The 21,844-nt window shown below is 41.4% G+C and overlaps 1 protein-coding gene across 3 annotated transcripts in view; it reads left to right on the top strand.

Moving 5' to 3' along the window:
• The window catches only part of TNIK (TRAF2 and NCK interacting kinase), a 392,097-nt gene that overhangs the window by 246,395 nt on the left and 123,858 nt on the right, over window positions 1-21,844 (top strand). For all 3 annotated transcript variants that reach the window (XM_061637314.1, XM_061637313.1, XM_061637315.1), the window contains exons 6-9: window positions 1,159-1,249; window positions 2,502-2,632; window positions 13,476-13,530; window positions 14,404-14,482. In XM_061637314.1, the coding sequence (XP_061493298.1) occupies window positions 1,159-1,249; window positions 2,502-2,632; window positions 13,476-13,530; window positions 14,404-14,482 (356 nt within the window). The remainder of the gene's footprint in view (window positions 1-1,158; window positions 1,250-2,501; window positions 2,633-13,475; window positions 13,531-14,403; window positions 14,483-21,844) is intronic.

Below are 21,844 nucleotides of genomic sequence, written 5' to 3'. Positions count from 1 at the left end.
GAAGCTTTTTAGATAACAACACAGGCAGGTTTCTGTATAGTTGTGAAAAAAATAAAAATAAAATGCAATCCTAATGAAATAGGAATAAAATGACTAATAAATGCTGGCAGTAGACAGCGAAAATAATTTTCATTTTGAACATATGAATGCTAATGTGAAATCTAAAGTGGATGTGAATATAGTCATAAAAGCAAACCATACTTTACTAGAATTGCAATTTAGGTTGATATTATTTTTTAAACCCTCCAATGTAGATGTGTGAAATAAAAATGGAGCTTACAAAAAAGGAGAAGAATTAATGACCTAATAAAAAGGTACAAAGGCAATATAGTTTACTTCTAGCCTTCAAGACAAGCTTTTAATATGAGCTATGATTTGATTAGGGTAGTGTTCAAGCTATGTAGTAATTTGTGTGGTTGTGGCAGGTTTCTCCCCTCCCTGAGCATTTATTTCATCAATATATCATAGAATCTGGAATTTCAATTCATTGACAGTGGGAATAGCAAGAAGAAGCAAGGGTTTGCTACTCTTAGGATCACAAATGGCTTCCTTGAAAAGTACATAAAACGTGTGATTACATTTTCCTCATTGAATCAATGGGAGTTAAAAATGAGTTGGTATGTGGCTGGAGCCAATTACTGCCCATTGTGAGGGGCGCTGTGCAAGCTATGTAGCTGGAATAATGGTATGTCTTGATGCAGCATCATTCTACCTGGTACGCTGTGGGAGAGGATGGTGATCCAGCTGATGGCTAACTGCAGCTGCTCCCATCCACATCAAAGGGCCTGAAAAATGTATTTTAAAAAAAGAAAGAAAAAGAAAATGAAAGGTTCTGGGATAAGCATCTATAGACATAAAAAGTAACAAATAATTAAATGGCATTTTCAGGGACCATTTTTTTTTTTGATCCCATCGTCTTTTGTGCATTTTTTTAAAAAAAAATCTGTTGTTTATTATAAATAAAATAAAAAATAAAATTCCAATAGGAGTAGAACTAGCCACAAAACATGGATTTACAGTATATTAAGGGGTCCCCCCCCAAAAAAGGCCACATGACAATTCACACCTTGTCATGTAGGGGGTGCATTTGACCCCATCTGTCAATGAAGGTTTAAAAGAAACTTGAAATGTAATGTTATTTCTTTTTGAATTCTCTAGGGTTTAAGTCATCTCCACCAGCACAAAGTGATCCATCGAGATATTAAGGGACAGAATGTTTTGCTGACGGAAAATGCAGAAGTTAAATTAGGTAAGAATTCCCTTCTCAGCTAGTGCAAGAATGCACAGAATCAGGCTTGTCTGAACATCCTTTATTTGGTCCTCTCCTTATAAGGAATGTAATCCATTTGTTGATATCAAAGGCAAGAGTTCCTTGAAGTAGATGGGTCCTTAAGCCAGGAATTTCGAAAGAAGGTCCAGGAATCCACATGCTATGATCACGTTTTGGAATGCAGAACAATGCGGAACCATAAACTGGCGACGAATGCTGAAAACTATGGCTTTCCTTACTTTAAGTTTCTTATGGTCACAGAACAAAAGCATGAAAATTCTTGGCAGCTTCTGCGAATTTAGAAAATGAACAGCTTCTGGCTAGGGATATCGGTGGTCAAAGTTTGGGGTCTTTTTCACTCAAGATGGGTATTAATCCCTCCCAGCTGTCCCTGTCACTCTAGAAACACCTTTCTACTTTCCGGCTTTGCAAACTGTTTCTGTACAGATCAATTCTTCTTTCAAAGCCCTGAAAAACTATGTTAACTTGGAGAGGGATGTAAACAATTCTAGCTACAAAGTCTGCCTGACAAGCTTTTGAGTTCAGCATCAGCTGGCCCTTGAGGGGGTGTGGCCAGGGAAGAGGAGGAGTGAAAAATAATTGGAGAGGCTAGCAGCATTCCTTGTGCCAGTCTAGACCAACTTACCTGTGCTGTATAATCAAAAGAGCTCATTACTACCAAAAAAAAAATCCTGCCAATGCTGCATCTGGCTAGAAGTGATATGTTCCTATAGGCTGCTGGTTTGGGAGCATTTCACGTGCAGAGCAGCATTGAGGGCTAGAGAATATCTAAGTGGACAATATTTATGCTTGAGCTCTGACTCTTAATTCTGGATACGAATTCCTGTCCAACAAGGAAGGAAACGCTTTTGAAGATTCATCTGGAGGCCTATGTACCCATAGCAAAGGTAGGATCCGGCTGTCAGATTCAAGCCCAACTCTCAAGCAAGTGACCTACAATGAGTCCTACTCCCAATGAACACAGGGGAAAGCATTCTGTGGGCTGTACTTTCCCAGCATTCAGTGGGCTTTAGTCCTTTTGAAATAAATTGAATGTTCTGAGCTTCAAATGTAATGATGCTCCTCAGAAACTTTGCCTTGTTCATGGGGGCTTCATTCTATTGTAATTTAACAAGATTTTAATGTCCATTTTTGTGTGACATAAATCCAGCCATGTTTGCTTTATGCCTCATTACAGCTCTCCTATTGTTGTTTTTGTTTTGGTTCCCAGTGGATTTTGGAGTTAGCGCTCAGCTCGACAGAACCGTTGGCAGAAGAAACACATTCATTGGAACTCCGTACTGGATGGCCCCCGAGGTTATTGCCTGTGATGAAAACCCTGATGCCACTTATGACTTCAAGGTATCTAAACATGATGTTGATGGTGGCTAATATACCTCTAGTTGTGAGTTCTGAATTGTAGCCAGTTTTGCATATAGGAAGATCAAGTGCAAGTCCTGCAGGATTAAAATTGGAGTTGAATGATGCGCTCGGGCAGTTCCACAGATGGATCAGCCTGGAAGCTATTATAAGTCTGTGTGTGACCTGAGACAGCTACCTGAAGGGAGGCTAGAATCAGGAGAGCTGTTGGAGCTGCCAGACTGGAAGGGGAGCTGATAGGCAGGAGAACTAACAAGGTGACAGACAGGCACCTGGAGCAAGATGAAGGAGCCACATGAGCAAGGCCGGAATCCAGCTGTTGATCCAGGCAAAGACCACGACTTAACCCAGAAGCATTTATAACCAGTCTGGGTGGAACCAATGATGTACCTGGATGGGATGGACCATGTCTGGCCTTGGAAGGACTGTGCTACTCATGTTTGTTGCTGTATTCAGCAACAATTGGCTCATCACAAAAGGCATCACTGAACAAACCTAGAGAATCCTGGTTTAAGCCAATCTAAGACGATTCTAAGATGTTTCTGAGACACAATGTGTCTGGTTAATGGTCATTTCACAGAACTGCCGGATTTCAGGGCCAAACTACATGTGACATTAGCTGTGCATTTAAACAGTGGTTGTTTGTCTTTAAACCTTGTACCCTACCTTTTGATCAAATAATTCTCAAGGTAGGCTGCAAGCTGCAGATAATAATACAAAAGCCCTAAAACTAACACACACACACAGTGCAGTCCTTAGTCTTTGGGCTGATGAAGGAAGCCTGGCTGCTTTTATTTTTGAGAAAAAGCATCTGAGATTTGTAAAGTCACTATTTCTCTGCCTAACCTACCTCACAGGGTTATTGTGAGGATAAAAAGGAGGAGGTAACCATACATGCTCCCCTGAGCTGTTTGGAGGAAAGGTTGTAAAATGTGCTGTAATTTAATCAGCAGCTAAAATGCGGCTTCTATACTTAAAATACGCAGGTGCATTGGAGGGTGACTTTCCATGGTTCAAGATGTGCCAATTTTGAAGAAGGCCAAAGGCAGACACCCTGAGCAGCTGGCTTCTGAAATAATTTGGTTGAAAATTACCCTCTCCTAAACTTGTTCACTTACAGGCAGGCAACAGAGGCTGTTTCCTGAGTGAGTGAAGCCTGTCAAAAACTTGTCAGTGAAGGCTGTGTGCTTTGCCAGCTCCAGACTGATTCCTTGTTAAATGTTCTATTCTGAACACAATCTGGACAGATGAATAGTCCATAAGGCAGTCAGTCACTGGAAAGCAAACTTGATATTCGTTAGGGATTTGTCATTGTCATTAAAATCTTGGATTTCAGGCATTGTGCCAGATTGTTCTGGACCCCAGCCAGCAGTACAGGACTAGACCCTTTCCCCCAGGTCCTTTTAAAAATAATTATTATTTCCAGAATAGGTATGGTGTTAAAAAAAAAACAGAAAAAAACATGCAGGCCTTGCCTTGAGGCTTGCAATTGATGTAAGAGGCTAGAGAAACAAGATAAGTGGAATGGAGGAAAATCATAAACCAGATCTGTTTCAGAATGCCAGATTGAAGACGTGAATTTTTATCCGGCATTTAAAATAGACCACCATAAGGAGCCAGATGGGTACCAGAAGGCAGAACTTCAGTGATAAGGGAGCAGCAAGGGAGGAAGGGTGAGAGATAGGGAATGGAGGATGTGAATTTTAGGTTTATGGAAGACAAAGGTACTGACGAAGCAGAGGAAGAGAGAGAAAGAGAGAAGCGGGAGCAAAAGAGTGAGTCCCTTGGAGAATCATTCTGGTAACCAGTTTTCTGGATTTCCTCTTTCCTAAGCGATGGTAGTGCCCTTTAGCCTGTTCTGCCAGTGTTCACGGAGGAAGGCGTTGGAAGCACTTAACATCACCAAGAACAGGGATGTCAGAAAATTCAGATGAAAACAGAAACGGGAGAGAAAATGGCTAGTGTTCGTTTATTTGTCTCATGCACGGAATGGAAATTAATCCAGTGAATATGATCGGTATTTGCTGCTGATGTTGTTTTTATTCTGCAAACAATACGTAATGGCACACATTCCTTTTTTCCAATTTGCATTGTGCTTCCTTTACATTGAAATGAATAGTGTGGAATAACGTAATGATAGCATAATTACTTACATAACATTTCACCGCAGTGGGCAGTGAGATGAATAATGTAGTTTATGTCAGAAGTAGAACTGCAAGAGACTGGAAATAGTGCTGCATGTGACAAACATGGGTCAGAATGAAAGATTATGCCTTCTCACATCCCTAACCAAGAGCTTCGTCATATAGAATCAGTAAACCTGACTGTGTGTACAGGCTTTCTGGTCGCTAGGCTGGTTAACCAATGGAATAGAGAGCCTTCTCAGTTTCTTAACTGGTCACTTCCAGGTAGGAATGGGGAAGAAGTTTGATTCAGTTCATACTGAAAAGCAAACTTAACTAATTCACATTTTCCAAACCAATATTATACAGCCACGAGAGTGGCTGTATACTATAGCCAGCGGGGATTTTTCACATTCTGCAATGTTAAATTGAAAATACCCCCATGCCATTCTGAGGCTTCCCATAAGCTCATTTCAAAACAAAACCTTACAAAACATACAGTCCTGAACTCAGAAACGCTTGCTTAACAACCCTGTCAATTTTCATGGCGATACACAAAACAGTCACAGAGAATAAACAGTTCAAAGTGTAAAAAGAGAGAGAAAAACCTCAGAGCCCTTTTGGACTTTTTTCTCTGAGAGTTCTCATAATCTGTTGACTTTCATTAAAAATCAGCCCTATTCACAGAGTACCTGTAATCCTAATACTGACCTTGCCCCATACTCTGACCTTCATCTTCTGCAGCTGAAAAGTTGAAAAAATGCCTGGCTGATTTTTAATTAATTTAATAAATTTTGGCTGCTGAGCTTAGCTAATCAGGGGGCCACACCCACACCAGACTTTGATTTCATGTGAGACAGTCATGGCTTCCCTCAAAGAATCCTGGGAAGTGTAGTTTGTGAAGGGTGCTAAGAGACTCCTATTCCCCTGAGAGAATGGTTTAACAGTCAGCCACTCTGATTGAAGGTCTGTGAGGGGAACGGGGCATCTCCTAGCAACTCTCAGCACCCTTCACTAACTACACTTCCCAGGATTCTTTAAGAGAAGCCATGACTGTCCAAAGTGAAATAAAGGCCTGGTGTGGATGTGGCCAGGGAAAGCTTTGGTTTAAATTTGGGTGGGAGGCTACATGTGCCTGCTGTAGAATAAAAAGGTGGGGGAAAGCCTGAAAAAGAATGATTATGTTTACAATGTTTTCGTTTTGGAAAGGAAAGGGGCTTCCCTTCTGCCCAGTGCCCACCCACCCAATCTCCTCCCCTCCCACTCCCTGCCCCTTCCCTGGGTCAGTGTTGGACTACGACCTGGGAGACAGGGTTTGAATCCCACACAGCCATGAAGCTGACTGGGTGACCTTGGGCCAGTCACTGCCTCTCAGCCTCAGAGGAAGGCAATGGTGAAATCGCCTCTGAATACCATTTACCATGAAAACCCTATTCAAAGGGTCGCAATAGGTGGGGATTAACTTGAAGGCAGTCCATTTCCATTTTCAAACATGATTGCATAGAAATAAATACAATTGAACTAAAAAAATATGCAAATGATCAAACCCACCCTCCCTTCTCCCTCCTATCCCCTCCTCTTGCCCCTTCCCTCCCCCTTCCTTTGCCCCTCCCTCCCCATCCTCTTCCAATCCCCTCTTTCCCCTTCCTCCTCCTCCCCACCCCCTCCCCTTCCTCCTCCTCCCCACCCCCTCCCCTTCCTCCTCCCCACCCCCTCCCCTTCCTCCTCCCCATGGTCAGTTTTACCTATCTTAAACATGATTGCACGGAAGTAAATACCATTGAACTCTATAAGCATGCAAATGATCAAACCTGCCCCCCTCCCCCCTTCCTTTGCCCCCCTCCAATACGCTCCTTCCCACTTCCACTCCTCCTCCGCCATGGTCAGTTTTTCCTATCCTAACCAAGATTGCATAGGAGTAAATAAGCATGCAAATGATCAGACCTGCTTTTCTCCTCTCCTCTCCCTTCTTCCTCCCCTGCCCACTCCAGCCCTCCCTGCCTCCCTCTCCCCCCGGTCAGTTTTACCTATCCTAAGCATGATTGCACGGGAATAAATTGCACTGAATTTAATAAACATGCAAATGATCAAACCTGTCCTTCTCCTCCCCTCCCCATCCTGACTGCTCCCCTCCCAGTCCTCCCCTCTGCATTTCCTCCCCTCCCTCGTCCTCCCCCCCCCAATTCTCTGTGGTCAGTTTCACCTATCCTAAGCATGATTGCAGGGGAGTAAATCCCATTGAACTCAGTAAGCATGCAGATGATCCATCCATTCTCAGCAAACTTGCACAGGATCCCATTTCTTACCTCCCGGATTAAAATTCAGGGACATTCACTAATAGGCAAAAAACCTTGCGGTTTAAGAACATACCTATAGCCCACAGCTATTCTATCAAACTTTCAAAAGCAGGGAAATTGGGCAGCTATAGTGAATACACCAGGGGAGCAGGAGACCTGAACTCCTCTCTGAGATATTGTACTGCCCTACAAATTGGTCAAAATGCAACACAATTTGGGTTGGTCTTTCACAGTCCAATCCACTTCCTGTGTAGCTTGGAAGAATTTGGTAACATGTGCCTCTGAGCATATTAGTGAATATTATTATTGTTGTTGTTATCATCATCATTATCATAATCAATTAATCAATTAATTAATCAATCAGGGGACTGGAAACAAAATCCTATGAGGAGAGATTGAAAGAACTGGGCATGTTTAGCCTTGAGAAGACTAAGGGGAGATATAATAGCACTCTTCAAGTACTTGAAAGGTTGTCACATGGAGGAAGGCCAGAATATCTTCTTGGTCAGCCCAGAGTGCAGGATGCGGAATAATGAGCTCAGGTTACAGGAAGGCATATTTCTGCTGGGTGTGCTTTAAATTTGAGTCCTGCATTGAGCAGGGGGTTAGACTCAATGGGCTTATAAGCCCTTCCAACTCTGTGATTCTATGATATATGATAGAAAGTTTTGGCACAACAGGTTACAATTGTCTTTTTGTCCCCAAGGTTAAAATAATAAGCGTTGTAGACTAGATGTTTAATTTTAGGTAGTTTTCAGCATTTGTTTTAATAAAATACACTTGAAATGTAACATTAGACATGATAGCAATTCCTGGTTCATATTGATGCAACTGGCCTTCGTTTTGAAACAAAATAAAATGTCATATTTTAAAAAGGCATACAGATTGGATCCTGTCTTACTGTGGCTTGAGATAATAAACACAAAAGCTTTGAAGACTTGGTACAAAGAGGAAATTCCAAAGTCAACAGCCACTGGATAGAAATGACTCTGCATTCTTTTGCCAAGCAGAGCTGGCTCCATATTCTACAGAATAATGCAGTTAATACTACAGAAAAACCCTCCATGTGCAGGAGGAGATGTACACAAGCCGCATTGTAATAGTTTTGTTTTTCTCTTCTGTTTGCTATTATTTATTTATCTTTTCAGAAAGCTTCTAAATTTACTCAAAAGAAAATAACAGATTGTTCCTTTTTGGCAGAAAAAAATAATGCAGATGTGTTAGATCCTTTTAAGAGAGAACTGCTGACTTACTTCATTGAAACCTTAATTACTATGTAATCCTAATTGTTAAAAGCTGACTGGAAAAATAATAATTTCTTGTGTTATTTTGTCAAACACGGGGCATGATTATTCATCCATTTTGTGGGATTTTGGAACATAGGAATCTGCCTTATGTTCAGTCAGACCATTGGTCCATCTAGCTCTGTATTGTCTGCACTGACTGGCAGCAGCTATTCAGGATTTCAGATAAAAGTCTCTCCAAGCCCTACCTGGAGATGGCTGGAATTGAACCTGGTACCTTCTGCATGCAAAGCAGATGCTGTACCACTGATCTATGACCCTTTCCCCCTTTTTAGGGTGCGTCCACATTAGACATTTTTGTTAGTTTTGTAACAGTTTAAAAGCCATAGTTTCCACTCAAGAATCTTGGGAATTGTAGTTTGGAGACAGAGCTTAGAATTTTGGTTTAGACATCTTTAGTTCTTATCAAGAACTACATTCCCAGGAGAGAAGGGATGACTATTAAACCTGTTCCACAGGATGCAAGGATCACTGGAAATGATTTTGTGCCTACCATGCCATTTCAGGACATGTCATTGGCATCTGGTGGAATTATGTCATAAGCAAGGATAAAGTTGCTCCTATATGCACGACTCTTGTTACGAGCAAACAAAAATGTACAGCTGGTGAGCAAACATCTGATCAGAGAGACATTTTGCAATATTGCCTTTCTGAAAACGTAGCACTAACAAGGTTTGGGAAGGAGATTTTTTGAGGCTGAAGTAAAGGGGCCAGCAAATGGGGGAAGGTAGGGAGGAAACTTCATGCACAACATTACCTTTAAAGCACATTATTGTCCCCACAGAATCCTGGGAACTGTAGTTGTTAAGGGTGCTGGGAATTGTAGCTATGTGAAGGGTAAACTACAGTTCCTGAGATTAAATGAGGTAAATAATGTCCTTTAACAATGCTTTAAAGTTATGGTGTGTATGCAGCCTAAATCATCAATAAGGGGAAAAGATGGAAAGGGAAGAAAAGGTGTGTGTGACCACAGATGGAATGGAAGTATTAGTTCTGTAAGTACTGCAGCATGCAATAAGAATGAAGAACATAGAACAAAGCCTGTTAATTCCATTTTTAAAAGTCAGTCTGTACATATTATGCTGGGGTAGCCAATATGGTGCTCTCCAGATGTTTCTGGTCTACACCATGGTCAGGGGTTATAGGAGTTGTAGTCCTGCATCATCTGGACAGCACCACATTGGCTACCCCTGTACTAAATCATGCCTAATGGAAATCTCATCTCTTTCAGGAGGTTTCTTGAAAAGCATCCTGCCAAAATGCCTTCTGCAATTTAGCCTGATGTGTAGATAAAGATCTGCTGTGGCTCTCTGGGGTCTTAGCAGGGCTCATATTCCACTGAAAATGGTGTTAACCCAAAGAGCGTTCTCCCCCTCTTCACTGTAACATTTATAAATGCTCAACCTCATGGACTGTGCTTCACCATGCAATGAGTATCCTTACCTGCGCTAGCAGCCCCTGTTGAGGTGGAGTTGAGATAGGGATGCTTGCTATATAATGGAATTGAGTTCCAAGGGGAGACCTTGTGATATTATGATTGGGATGGAAAGAACCTGCCTTGGGTATGCTACGTTTGGTGGTTACATATAAATGTAACCAGGGTCAATGTCAGGTATAAGGATCATCTGGCACCTGCCAAGGCCCACAGCCTTGCGGGGGGTGGGGGTTTACTGTCAATGCCTGCAGCCTCCTGGCCTTGCTGCTATTGATTCTTCTTGTTATTGCTGTCTGTGTTCACCTGTCCTCTTTGAGCATACAAGCAGAGAGAAGTGGAGCAACAGGATCTCCTCCAGGTGCCTTTGGGGAGTTACATGGATTAGGTCCAGAGGGAGAGGGTATGTGAATGGGAGGGTTGACAGAAGAAAGGCAGAGGAAGCCCACTAAAGGCATTTTGCCCGAAAAAGTGGAGCCAGCACTGAAGTCCAGCCTCTTGGATCCTTCAGCTGTGAATACCAGAGTTTGAACCCACGGCATTGTGTGTCTCAGTGAGGCATATTTCTTCTGCAGTGACTGGTTTTTTTTTTTACTAGAGGGGTTTTGGGCACTTTAAATTTTTTTTAACAGTGTCAGTTGGCTACAGTTGGTATCTTTTCTTCAACTGAATATGGAGAAATTTGTCTTTTCTTTTAAATGCTGGTGGTACAGGCTTGTTTAGCTCAATAGAGTTCTGCCTTCTCAGTTTGCAGACTAGTAAACTGCCTAGCTTTTGCCAATTCTGTGAATACTGAGAAATATCATGTGTTTATATTTCACTTTTGTTGTTCATTCATTCCCCCCACATAATTCATGACTACAATTATCTCAAAAACCTCAGTCATTTTATTTCTAATCTCAAAATGACTTCTGACAGATGTGTAATGCCCTAGGATTGTCAAAGAACAGCATGTGATTGACAGGAGCATTTCAAGGCAGTGAAAGTCTGTTAAAAGCAGTTAGAAAAGTCATTTACAGAATTGCTGTCACCCTCTGGCATTTCTACCCCTTCATGAAACCTTGGTGAGCTTCTGCCAGGCGTTGTCAATAGTACTGAACTAAAGGACCAGTGGTCTGGCAATATAAGGAGCTTCCTATATTCCTAGAAATAGAGACTTTTCAGTTGCTTATAGTCTCAATAGTTAGCATTAGTTGTTGTTAGCATTTTTTAGAGATGATGGAAATCTGTTCAGTAGTGATAAACCAGGGGTTGCCAATCTTTTTAAGCCAGTAGACGTATTTGAAATTGTGAGAAAGTGTGGTGGGTGCCATTCACAATATGACCAGCCAAAGTGTGGAGGCCATGGCATAACACAAAATGGCTGCCATGTCTGAAAGGGCAAAAAAAAGAGATAGGACTACAAAGCTGTGCAGGCAAGCATACCATAAGTCCCCCATCTATAGGAAAAAGCCACCTACATCAGTCACCACCATGCTTAGTCACAGAGAGAAGCTCTTTGCAACTCTCCTGTGTTCAGAACAGAAGGGAGGGTAGGTTTTGAATCCTGACATCCAGTGAAATGTAGGCATGTCTGAGGGGGTATGTTCAATTTAGGAAAGGCCAAACTAGTGCAAATAGGAACTGAGCAAGAAGAGCAAACAATCTCTTTTACGTTGTCAATTTTTGGGAATATATGTACTGAGATACTTTATGGGTGCCAAAGGAGGTACTGTAGGCACACGGGTGCCCATGGGTGCCACACTGGTGACCCCTGTACTATGATTTATTAGACTGAGAGAGAGAAGGCATTGTGTGCAAGCATTTGTTCTTTCTTCCTCCTGTGTGTTAGAATTCAACACTTCTGGGATTTGTTAAACCATAGTTTCCCTTTACATCCAGACCGGAAAACTATTATGAAGCCAGGAGGTTTCACATCCAGGTTTATAGTCCAAGATTTAAGCCACAGTTTTCTGTTTGGGATCAATGGGAAAGTGTGGTTTAAGAAACACTGGAAGTATTAAATTATGGTGTGCAAGAGGGGAGAAAGGAGTGGGGAGGGGTTAGAGTGTGGGACCAACACTCAGGCTGTAAACATACTAGTCACGAGATCAAAGTGTTTCTATCAGCCACACCTGGAGGGGGGATGGGTTGATCTGCTGGTTAGATGCAAAATCTCTTTGAAGCTGAATTAAACAAACACATTCAAGGGGCTCCCACCTGGTGTTACAGTAAAAAAGGGGCTGGAGTTGACTAGCATGGTGTGCCCCCATTTTTGGAAGAGACAGGTGGAGATACACTGGAACTGGCGGAACATTGAGTGTGTTTCTTATCCTCATTCTCAATCTAACAAAACATGCTTTATTAGACCAAGATGATTATGGATGGTATTCAAGGCTAGTCCTGCTCAGAATAGACCCATTGGTGTTAATTAACATGACTCAATTTAGGTTCATTAGTTTCATTGAATCTGCTCTGAGTAAGACTTAGTTGAATACAACTCTGTGGCCTCATCTGCACCATACATGTAAAGCAGTATAATACCACTTCAGTCATGGCTTCCCTCAAAGAATCCTGAGAACTGTAGCTTGTAAAGAGTGCTGAGAGAAGACCCCTGTTCCCTTCACAGAGCTACAGTTCCCAGAGTGGTTTAACAACTAATCTCTCTTGCCAAGGAGTAGTATCATACTGCTTTCAATGTATAGCGTAGATGGAGCCTATATCTGGACTGGGCCGTCATCTGTTTAATGGTCAGTTCTTCATTAATTACTTATAAATTCATTGACAGTAACTTTCTGTGCCTTTCCCTATCTCTTGATGTAAAAAGAATATCTTAACCTGTCACCCAGGGTTTCACATACCCTGCTTTGGGATGTATTTATACTTTAAAGAGGAATGTCCTTTTTAAAAAATAAAATAAAGCCTTTCCTCATAGGGCAGATGTTCCAACCCGTTAATAATTTTGTTTGCTCTTTTTTTAAAAAAAACAACAATTTTCAGCTCATGAGATGAGGAGGCACCAAAACTTTACATGGCATTATGTGTGGCCACAATATAAATTTATGGTGCATGAAAAACTGTGCATGTTTTAATGGGTATTTTACATCGCCCCAGTCCTTTTTGTTCTAATAAAGGTTGTGTGACAAAGTTCAAGGGGGAAAAGGAACTGAGAGTATTGGAAGGGTAGTTGGGATTGGCAGTTACCTGATGTTTTGGCAGGAAGATTAACAGCCAGCTTGTTTGGGTTTTTCATCATCATCCGTTTATTACAGGCAACCAAATACAGGTTTTAGCCAGATAAAATACTAATATACAGAGACAGTATCTGAAAACTTTAAGAGTTTTTACATTTCAAAGACTGATTCCTTTTTTATTGAAAGGGGATCACATTGGATTACATGACTTCAGTGTTCTCATATAGCAATTGTGTGCCCCCCCCCCATCTATGGGGAAAGGAACTCAACTGTGCAGCATTGGGAAGAACATAGAAATTGGTGTCTGAAAGGCCTAAATCTTCTGAGCCTATGAGATCAGGGACTTACTAAGACAATACAGATCCATCTTTGATCATTAAAATGACCAAGAACTTGTTCAGGACTGGCTGCAGCTCCCCGAGACAATGCCCATTTTGCTGCAGGTGCAACTAATGTGCGTTTCTTAAAAGGTTTTGTTGGTGATTGTTTCTTTCAGAGCGATCTGTGGTCTTTAGGGATAACAGCCATTGAGATGGCCGAAGGAGCTCCTCGTGAGTACAACCAAGTTTCATGCTTTGTTATACTTCGGATTATTGCTTGTTAAGATTCATTATGCATTGGCAGTTTGTCCAGTCCTGTGTGATAAATTGTAAAAAAATGAACCTCATGTCAAGTCCCATGGAATTTATGGGATCTGATGAGTTCAAGAAAGGAAACAAAAATCTTGCCTGTTTAATTCTGTGTCTCTATCTCTATTGGAATTAACTCCCATCATCCCTGACCATTGGCCGTGCTGAATGGGACTGATGGGAGTTGAAGTTCAACAGCATGTGGAGGGCCACAAGTTCCTCATCCCTAGTCTAAAATAATATTCCCAGCATTCCATCGTGCTCTAGCATGTCCAAGAAACAGAACCTGCAACAGGGCTAGTCAAACAGGAACAAGTTTGTTTCTGGTGACCAGTGCAGGGTGTAGGTTTAGCTTACAACTCAAAGGTATCTCATAACCTGCTGTTAAGTATGGTAATTGCTACCATCTATTTGAGGAGAGCCTGGCTGGGAGTCCAGAGTCTGTGAGTTCAAATCCCATGTCCTGCTAAAGATCACCCCCACAGTGAGTGGCTCTGGTTATGTGCCCTGCCACCTGTGCAAGATAAGGCATGGATAAGGCTGGAAGCTTCATGTTAGTGGGGCAGTGGAATCTGCTCCAGGGTTTAGTCTGAAGTTTCAAGGAGTTGTCCAAGGTGCTCTCACCTTGGACAGCTCCTTGAAAGTCCATACTAAATCCTGGAGCAGATTATATTGCCCCACTGACACGGAGCCACCAGCCGACACTGGAACTGAATGTCTTTGGTAGAATGTTCTCTGTATTCCATTATGTTTTGTGCTGTACCTAATGCCTTATCTTGCAATTTTTTTCCTCAGCCCTTTGTGACATGCATCCCATGAGAGCTTTATTCCTCATTCCCCGGAACCCAGCCCCCAGGTTGAAATCAAAGAAATGGTGAGTGTGTGTGCCTACTGCTCTCCACGTATGAATTTGACTTTGCATGCTTTAAGAAGCCATTATATTTTATTTATGTTTTGGGCACTGCAAAAACAAAACAAACAAAAAACACCTCTGTAAATTAGGTCTGATTTGGTCCCTGTTAAGATTGGTGGCAAAGTGTGTGCATGGTGGAATTCAAAAATTTCAATGGGGTCAAAAAGTTTTTAAATTTGACTCTGTGATTATTTGCTCAGCATGGGTCTGGGTTGAACCTTGTCTGTCATGGATGGGGAACCTATGGCCGTCCAGCTGTTGGACTACAGTTCCCGTTGTCCCTGACCATGGACTACGTTGCCTAGGGCTGATGGGAGTTGGAGCCCAATGACATCTGGAGGTTCATAGGTTCCCCATTCTTGATCTAGGCCAATGCTCCTATGAGTACAGAAAAAAATTGTATTTATCCAACACGTTTCACATTAATTACATTTTCAAGGATGCTACAGATAAGAGCAATAAAAATATAGATAGTATAATACTATTGAAACAATTTATGCAACATAATAAAGGTAAAATTAGTGTCATTAAAGTATCAATAGAAAAGGAAAAGGGCAACAGATTATCTTTAAAAAGTCTGTAACACTTATTTATTTAAAAGATTTCTATCCTGCCCTTCTACCCTATAATAGGGCACTCAGGGCTGCTTACAATAAAATCGAACATGTACATAATAAAAATTGTACACAATAAAGATCACAAAAACATTAAAATTAATTAAAATACATAAAATGCAATTAAAATACATAAAATACTACACACACACACACACATATATAGGGAGTGGTATTTATATGAATGTTACAATATGCAAATACTCCTCAATTAGAAATAAGTAAAATTAAGTTAAAAAATCTGCCACAGGATGGGCAGGGGAAGAGGAAGAGTGGTCATGGACATGCTGATAGCGGTGCTTGAGGGCTAGGGCAAGCAGGCTTTGAGCAAGGCTCTGTCACCCTGATGCCACTCCTGAGGACTTGAACAAAAGTGAACTCCCCTGTTGTATCCATCCCTAGTTCTACATTGAGCTGTGCCCCCTCTCTTATAAAGCCAAGCTGCCATCTATCCCAGAACTGCCTACTCTGGCTGCTAGCAGTTCTCCAAAGCTTCAGGCAAGGATCTTTCCCGATCGTGAAATCCTTTCACTGTGGATTAAATTCATCCCTTGTTGACGCTAATGGTGTTAAATTAGTGATGGTCATTTTATACACGTTGGGTATCATTTCATGTTGCAATCATCAGACAATCCTGTCTTGTAGGATGTAGATGATAAGAAAGGGATGTTCCAGGGCTATGTCAGGCAATAACCTTTAAATTACAAGTGTTTTATGCCAGCATTCAGCTGCCATCCAACCACTAAAAATATTAAACCATTTGTTTTATGATTTGGCTTCTCTCTCCCATTTTCCTACACGTCCTTCCCAAAGCACGTTACAAATTACTTGGAGAGCTCCATTGTTCTTAGTGACGTTTGTGCTACCAAACAGAATGGCAGAAGACTGTAAGATACAAACACTAGATCATTGTTTCTCAAAAGAGTGGGCCTTGGGCCACTTTCATGTGGGCCTCTGTGCTGCAGCCTGCCCAGTGGCCTCCTCACTTGCCTTCCCTGCCCCCTAGCTCTGCCATAGCCTTTTGGTTGGACCAGTGTCAACACCAACAACTCCTTGCATGCTGTGCTGCCTAACAGTGGCTGGGAGACAGAGAACTCAAGGGGGAGGAGGAAAGGAAGGCCTCTGAAGGGAAAGAGCTATAGGAAGTGTTAAAAGGACCAAGGAGGAGGGATGAAGTTACAAATCGAATGTGAAAGGAGAGTGAGAAATTAAAGGATATGGGTAAAAATACTTTGAAAGGCATGTGGATGTGGGAAGGAATATAAAAGAAAAAACCTTTTCCACTTAGAGCCTCTGGATTAGCAAATATGACCAAAATGAGGAGGCTGAGTCACGATACCTCGAGGGCAAATGTCTGCATGCAACTTGAGGAAAGCTGACCTGCAGAACTTCTTGCCACAAGGAGAACACTGTGACAAAGAATTTAGCAATTTCCAAAGACTGATTAGATATCAGTAGAAATTGTCAGTCATTGCCAACTTATGCCGAGCTCTATCTCCATATGCCACCATTTTGTGTCTGGTTCTGCACCACCACTTTGTGACAAGTGTGCCTCAGTAATTTTCAGCCATCTCAGTTGGCCCTGGGGGTAGGATATTTGAGAACTCCTGGACTAGACAAAATACTTACTTTCTGAAAACCAAATTCCAATGGAATGTGCATGTATATTCTTAATAAAACACCGTCTGCATACATAGCAATCACTTCCACGCTTCTGTTTGTCCAAATTGTTAATAAATAGTCCTTCCTACATTTTCCTGCATTTATAGGGCCTCCATATCATACCCTTTGTTATCTGAAAAGATGAAATGGAGTTAATTGCCAAAGTGACGTAATTCAGATTAGGCAACTCTCAAGCATTCTTTTTATATGCTGTAAGAAACCATTACATTGTATTTATGTTTCAAGCACTGTATTAATTTGACAAAACAGATGAAATATAATTAATTAATTAAACAAAATTTGCACTCTTCCAGACTATGTTGAAAGTTTAACAATGACGGGAGACTCTTCTGCAAAAGGCAATCTTTTAAAACTTTTGTTAAACTGGAAATGTCCATTGTACCCTTACTTAGAGATTTAAGACCACTGATTTCAGCAGGTCTATTCTGATTATGACTAGCTGGATATCACCCTACAAGTTTGGAAGTCCCCAGTTCAAATCTTGTCTTTGCCATGACCTTACTAGGCAGCCTTAGGCTCTTGCTCAGCCTCAACACTCCTTCTGTAATATGGAGATAATAATGCACACCTACCTTGCAGGATTGTTGCAAGAATTACAGGAAGCATTTGAGCGTTTTAAAGTGCTATACAAATGCTTCTTGATGATAATAAGCTGTAGCTGTAATATGCATAAACAAGTGGGACTTGTAACAAAATGCTGCAATATGGGGTGTTCCTGTTCAGGATGCCAGCCAGCCAGCAATGTCCTCTTCCAAGATACTCCATTCCACTATCACCACCACCTCGGTTTCCATTTCTCCTCCCCAGCAGTCAGTCACCATTCTGTGTCCACTTAGCATGCTCATTGAACTGCCCCATCTCTTTTTTTCTTAAAGATTTTTTAATACTTCTAAAAAAGTTGGAGTCCCCCAATCCTGGTGATACCCTTCCTATGCCTATGGTGCTATTTTGGCTTCATGAAAATCAACACTTGGAGAATTTAGTTTTCTGTTATTATATAGGGTGTAAGCTTTTGAGGGAGAGTCGGTGTGGTGTAGTGGTTAAGGTGTTGGACTATGACCTGGGAGACCAGGGTTCGAATCCCCACACAGCCATGAAGCTCACTGGGTGACCTTGGGCCAGTCACTGCCTCTCAGAGGAAGGCAATGGTAAACCCCCTCTGAATACCGCTTACCATGAAAACCCTATTCAAAGGGTCGCCCATAAGTCGGAATCGACTTGAAGGCAGCCCATTTCCATTTCAAGCTTTTGAGAGTACTCAGTGTTTAAATGCTTGGATCACCCCTGAATAAGAATCAAAAAGTGGTTAGTGTATGTTAGCTGTTCATGTTTTGGTGACATGTTTTATCCAGTGGGATGAAATTCTGTAGGTGTTAGGTAGCCCTCAAAAGCATCTCTTTGTGTGCCCTTGAAGTGTCGACTTGCCGCAAAGGCGTCCTCTTCCCAGGCTTTGATCAGTTGCAGAGATCATGGTGTGATCATTGGGAAGGTGACAGTCTCTTATGTATGTGGGTCCATGCTATTCAGATTGACATTTTGAATGGAGTTGGTGTAGACACTGGAGAACCGATGTACTGAATTCCCAGTGTGTGGTCTGGGAGTGTTCAAGGCTGTCACTTTGTTGAAGGTAAGGGCCAACTAGATAAATGTTAATCATGTGAGTAGCCTTTTGGGTGTTTTCTAAAAGCAGCCATGGGAAGCCCTGATTCATATTGGGACTGTGGGTGGGAGGGGGGCTGACACAGATTGCCCCTCCCCCATAGATGTTGTTTGCCCTAGAAGTGGCACTGACTCAAGGGCAATTAGCTGGGACGGGGTTGGATTGAAACAATGGCGAGGGCAAAGGTTTAGATTTCTCCTCTCTCCTCCCAATAGTTCCAGTCTAGATCAGCATCTTCCCCTCTCCTCTTCCAGCCACTGTTTTAGTACACAAAAGTACACAAGGCCAATCCATACTCAGCATCATGTCTATTTTGGCTCTGCGATAGTTCTTGGATGAAAGAACACTGGGGACCTTGTGTGATTCACTGTGAGCTTTCCAAGGAAACGTGACTTAATAGGAATAATCCATTAAACAACAAACAAACAAGAATCTCTGTTAGGAGGTGAGCTTCCCCATTCTATGTCAGCGGAAGCAGAGCATGCTAATAATTCTGCCATCTGTCAGCCTTTGGGATTTTAGCAAGCCGTACATTCACAGAAGAAAGCAGCTTTTAAAACTGTATTTGTTCAAAGTTGGAGATCACCAGTCCCCTCCAGGGCTCTGTGGGTTCACAGTCCAAGGAGAAGTGGTCTTCAGTGGGTTTAGGTCTGCCTGTCTAGAGCATGTGACAATGTCTGATTCTAAAGACCTTTGGATGGAGATCACTTGTTAAATATGCAGAAAAATGGCTCGCTGGCTGCAAACTTCTTGAGGGTTGAAGATGAAGAAATTAAGCCAGTGAAATCTTTTGATAAGTAGAGAAGGAGTCTTACTTGCTGCTGCAAACTAGGGGTGGTGGCAGTGGGTGGGGGTAGAGAAATGCCAGGAAGAAAAAATGTTCCACTCAGTTCTTATCTTTGCACCTGTTTTCAAATGACATTAATTTGTTTAAAAATGAAAGATTGTTTTATCTCTTGCAGTCAGCCTAAAATCAAGGCAAAACAGTGATTTTGTTTCATTGTGTGCTAGTGTTTCCTCAGTGCACTGTGGGACAATTTTTATTCCTTTATTGCCATAGTTGTTTTATTGCTAATCTGTTCTTAGTAAGCCTTGGTGAGTGGGTCGTGCATTATTATGGTTTTCATTCAAGGATCTCATCAGGCTTTACAAGCATTTTATTTCCTTGAGAAAGAAATCTGCTCCCCCCCCAACCTACTAATATAAATTGATCAGACATGATTTATGAAGCTCAATACTGTTCTTGATTTCTGCAGGGATACCCTCTTACCGCAAAAGCAACAGTCTTGTAGCACATTAGAGACTAAGGGTTGTATCCAGTGAAATCATCCCGTTTATGCAAGGATTTCTTCTTGCACAGTGGAACTTCCCCTCCTTCTCTTCTCACCATATGCTCCCCAAACTGCTCCACAGTATTGGGAGAATCCCCAGAACAGATTTGGGGGTGCACAGACAAGGGAGAGGAGATGGGTGCGAAGTTCCATTGTGCAAGTAGAAATCCTTGTGTGTACAGGACAACTTCATTGGATACACCCCAAAGACATTTATTATGGCATAAGCGTTCATGGACTACGGTTGACTTCATCAAATGCACAAGCTGTTATCCTGAATTGCAGATACAGGGTAGGGTGAGTGGTTGGATTATAAACAGTGAGATCAGAAGGAAAACAGGCTGGATTCAGACAGAAGTTTATTCCGGTATTCCAACAATTCCTTACCTGATAATTTCTGCATTTTATCTGACCTTTCACACAACATAAAAGCCATTTCTAGAAATCTAGCAGAATATAGTGGAAGTTTATCGCTCATTCTGTGTTAATTGCTTTTAAAAAAATCAGTTTGCAACCCCATTAACCCAAAAATTGTAGGAGTGGAGTGACAAAATTTGGAGTGGTGTACTAACATACAGTTCTTTCCTACCATTTTCATGGGGAGATCATGGGGGAACAGAAGTGTGCATGTGCGGAAAGGGCGGGAGAGTAGCTACATGTCCAATGATACTCATTGTTGTGTCACACTACTCCCATTGGTGTGAATGAAAGTTAGCTTGACTTGGCGGTATAGCGGTCAAAAAGCCACAGTTCCATAATGCAACAGGTACTGCAGCATGAATAGAATGTTAGAAATCGGGACACAAGCACTATCATTATAATCAATAAAACTCATGCAATGAACTTCATGTCTGAATGCAGCCTAAGTGAGTGTTCAGGCATTATTTCCCCTGTAAAATAATTGTAATGGAGAGCTCAGCAGAAAAGCTTCGGGTTTTCTTGCCTGCTATCTTCTCTGTGTTCAAGGGTGAGGAAAGTTTGACAAACAATGGTTATTGAGGCCATGGTGCAACAAGACGTAAATATGTTGAAGGTACACCTCTTGACTGTGGCTCTTGACAATTTAATAATAATAAGAAGATTCAGCTCTCGCTTTGCTTGCATGCTTTGTTCTGGATCAAAATAAGCCCTTATTTTATTTTATTTATTATTTATTTATTTAAAATATTTCTATCCCACCCTTCTACCCTCAGGGCGGCTTACACTAAAATCAAACACATACATAATAAAATTGTATGCAGTAATTATCACAAAAACATTAAAATAAATTAAAATATATAGAATACAGTTAAAATACATAAAATACTATATATATATATATACACACACACACACACACACATACACACAAATACACATATACATATACGTACATACAGGGGAGTGGTACTGAAGAGACTAACGAGGTAAAATTAAAATAAAAGGCTAAAATCAGTTCAGGCTCTACCTTCGTCCATAAGGATTTAATCACTTATCTTCTTATAACTGCCTATATAGAAATAATGCTCTTTTGGAAAGGTGAGGACGAATTTTCCCTAAAGAGGGTGTGTGACAGAGTTTGGCAGTTGGCGCTGGCTGACAAGCTTACGCAACTAGGGGAGATATTAAGCAGGAGGAAGGGTGGGATATAAATTAATATATAAATAAATAAATGTGGATGCCCTTTCTTTCATTTATTAATTCCAACTCAGGGGATCTTGGACCACGTGTACCTCAGCAGTCATTTCGGAGGGATCCTGTGATTTAACTTTAGATCTACATGTTTCTTGATGCTTACTTTTCCTAGACTGTTTGCTATAGATGAAGCTGCTTTGTATGCATACACTGCATGATTAGTAGACAGCTAAATGTGGACCACACACTCTGTAACAACAATTGTACCCTTGGTTATTGTTGCCACATTTGTTTCTTAATAAAAAAATTTTTTAAAGAAGCAAGGGAAATAACAGAAATATAAGGATTGTTTAGTGAGTGAAACAGAAATGGAAGCAGAGAATTGTCGAAAGGGGTAATATGGCTGTGCTAAGACGGCTCA

Source organism: Rhineura floridana, chromosome 7 (assembly GCF_030035675.1).
Source record: "Rhineura floridana isolate rRhiFlo1 chromosome 7, rRhiFlo1.hap2, whole genome shotgun sequence".
Lineage (NCBI taxonomy): Eukaryota > Metazoa > Chordata > Lepidosauria > Squamata > Rhineuridae > Rhineura > Rhineura floridana.
This window is presented reverse-complemented; position numbering and strand designations above follow the sequence as displayed.